Here is a 2,273-nt window from a genome sequence, read left to right on the forward strand (position 1 = left end):
ACGGCCGACGTAAATCAGGAACTCACACATGATGCAGGCTACATCTTGGGAGGGTAGGACTTGTATGCTTAATGGTGAGGTCCGGGGGGGGGGGGGGGGCGGTTGCTGAACAAGGAGACCTTGGAATATAGGTTCATAGTTCCTTGAAAGCGGAGTTGCAGGTAAACAGAGTAGTGAAGGCAGCGTTTATTGGTCAGTGTATTGAGTATACAAGTTGGGAGGTCATTGTTGTGGCTGTACAGGACATTGGTTAGGCCACTTTTGGAATATTACATTCAATTCTGGTCTCCCTGTTATAGGATTGTGAAACTTAAAAGGGTGCAGAGAAGATTTACAAGGATGTTGCCAGGGTCAGAGGGCTCGATCTATAGGAAGAAGCTGAATAGGCTGGGGCTATTTTCCCTGGAGCGTCGGTGGCTGAGGAGTGACCTTATAGAATTTTATAAAATCATGAGGGGCAGGGATAGGGTGAATAGACAAGGTCTTTTCCCCAGGGTAGGGAAGTCCAAAGCTAGAGGGGCATAGGTTTGAGGTGAGAGTGGAAAGATATTAAGGGGATGTAAGGAGGGGGGGCAACATTTTCACGCAGAGGGTGGTGCGTGTATGATATGAGCTGCCAGAGGAAGTGGGGGAAGCTGGTACAATGACAACATTTAAAAGGCATCTGGATGGGTATACGAATAGGAAGGGTTTAGAGGGATATGCTGGCAAATGGGACTAATTATTTTAGGATATCTGGTCAGCATGGACAAGTTTTACTGAAGGGTCTGTTTCCGTGCTGTATGACTCCATATATACAATAGCAACAGATGAGCAGGAATTTCTTCTCAGAGGATAGCAAATCCGTGGAATTCTTTACTGCAGAGAGCTGTCAAGGCTGGGACATTAATATTGAAAGTTTGAGATAGACCTTTCTAATCAGTATGGAAATCAAGTGTAACAGGAAAAGACAGGAAAGTGGGCTTGAAAATTATCAGACCCACCGTGATCTCTTTCAATGACGGAGCAGGCGCGATGGGCTGAATGGTCTACTTCCGCTCCTGCGCCTTTTGGTCTTAAAGCTCGGCAGTTAACTGTCAGTCATCATTCATCTGGTGCGTCCACCATGGCAATCAAAATCCACTCACCAAGCAAGTGCAAAATCAAGCAAAAGGCGCCTTTGCCCAGTAATACTCAAGCAGAACCCGATGCAGGAATGGCCAGGAAACCAGAGAGACCTCAACGTCCCCTAAAAATGCCTTTATTCAGAGCAAGATGGACAATTTCCGCCACCACCACGTGAGCACGCGCCCGCGCACCCCACCTCCGTTTCACGATACCAACGCGTCTCATTAACAGCAACAGTGGTGGGGAGCAACAACAGAAAACAAAAAGGGAGCAGATGGAACAACTGCAGATTAGTATTTGCACAGATTTCAACAATACATCACAATTCTTCTACTCGGCACAGGCAAGGTTACAGCTGCTGATGAGAAACCCGAAAATTCTGGTCAAACTAGAGGATGGAACGTCCCTTTTTTTTAAGAAAAGAAAAGTCTCTTTCTCTCCCCAATTTTATTTCGCATTTTACTAAAATTAAAAATTAAAAATAATGCCAAAAATCTCATCCAGCTCTTTCCACCTTCTCTCTCTTTCTCTCTCTTGCTCGCCTGATCCTGCCAACTTCTTTGTATTTGGAGGGAGGGATCGCGGAGGGCTGTGTTGGACATTTTTTTTGGGGGGGGGGGGGGGCAGATTTTCCATGCACACGAGAGACAAAGCGAGGGGATAAAATGGTTTAAGAACTGCAACGCGGGTGCAGTAAATAAAACGATGCGAGAGAAGGGGAAACAAGACTCCTGGATGACCGTCCCCAAAGCAAACCAGCCCCCTCCCTCCCCCCACAATACTCTGCCCTAGATATGAAAAAATAAATCTTGAAAAGAAAACAGCACACGCGCACACACACACACACACACACGCACATATACAAACACACGCGCACACAAACTGAATAAAACCCCCATTTTTATCCTCCTCCCCGCTCTACCACCAGCCAGGAGCGAAACTCAAAAAGCTAGGAGTCGTAGTCGTCGTCCTCTCCACCATCTTGACACATCGGGGTGGCTGTGGGCATCGGCAAGTTGCTCAGCGCTGGGGAGCACGTTGGCATCGGCACGGTTGGCAGTGGACTACTGAAGACTGACTGAGGGCTGCGGGAAGACAAGAAAGGGACCGCATTTACAGCCTCACGGTGTTCTTCCCCCCTACCCACACCCACCCCCAAACCCCAC

At 47.8% G+C, this 2,273-nt stretch overlaps 1 protein-coding gene across 1 annotated transcript in view; it reads right to left on the minus strand.

Moving 5' to 3' along the window:
* Positions 1-1,224: 1,224 nt before the first annotated feature.
* Positions 1,225-2,273, minus strand: part of drap1 (DR1-associated protein 1 (negative cofactor 2 alpha)) — a 15,100-nt gene continuing 14,051 nt past the window's right edge. The window contains exon 7 of the mRNA XM_048619559.1: positions 1,225-2,192. Coding sequence (XP_048475516.1) covers positions 2,057-2,192 — 136 coding nt within the window. The 3' untranslated portion in view covers positions 1,225-2,056. The remainder of the gene's footprint in view (positions 2,193-2,273) is intronic.

Source organism: Rhincodon typus, chromosome 43, assembly GCF_021869965.1.
Source record: "Rhincodon typus isolate 14 chromosome 43, sRhiTyp1.1, whole genome shotgun sequence".
Taxonomy (NCBI): domain Eukaryota; kingdom Metazoa; phylum Chordata; class Chondrichthyes; order Orectolobiformes; family Rhincodontidae; genus Rhincodon; species Rhincodon typus.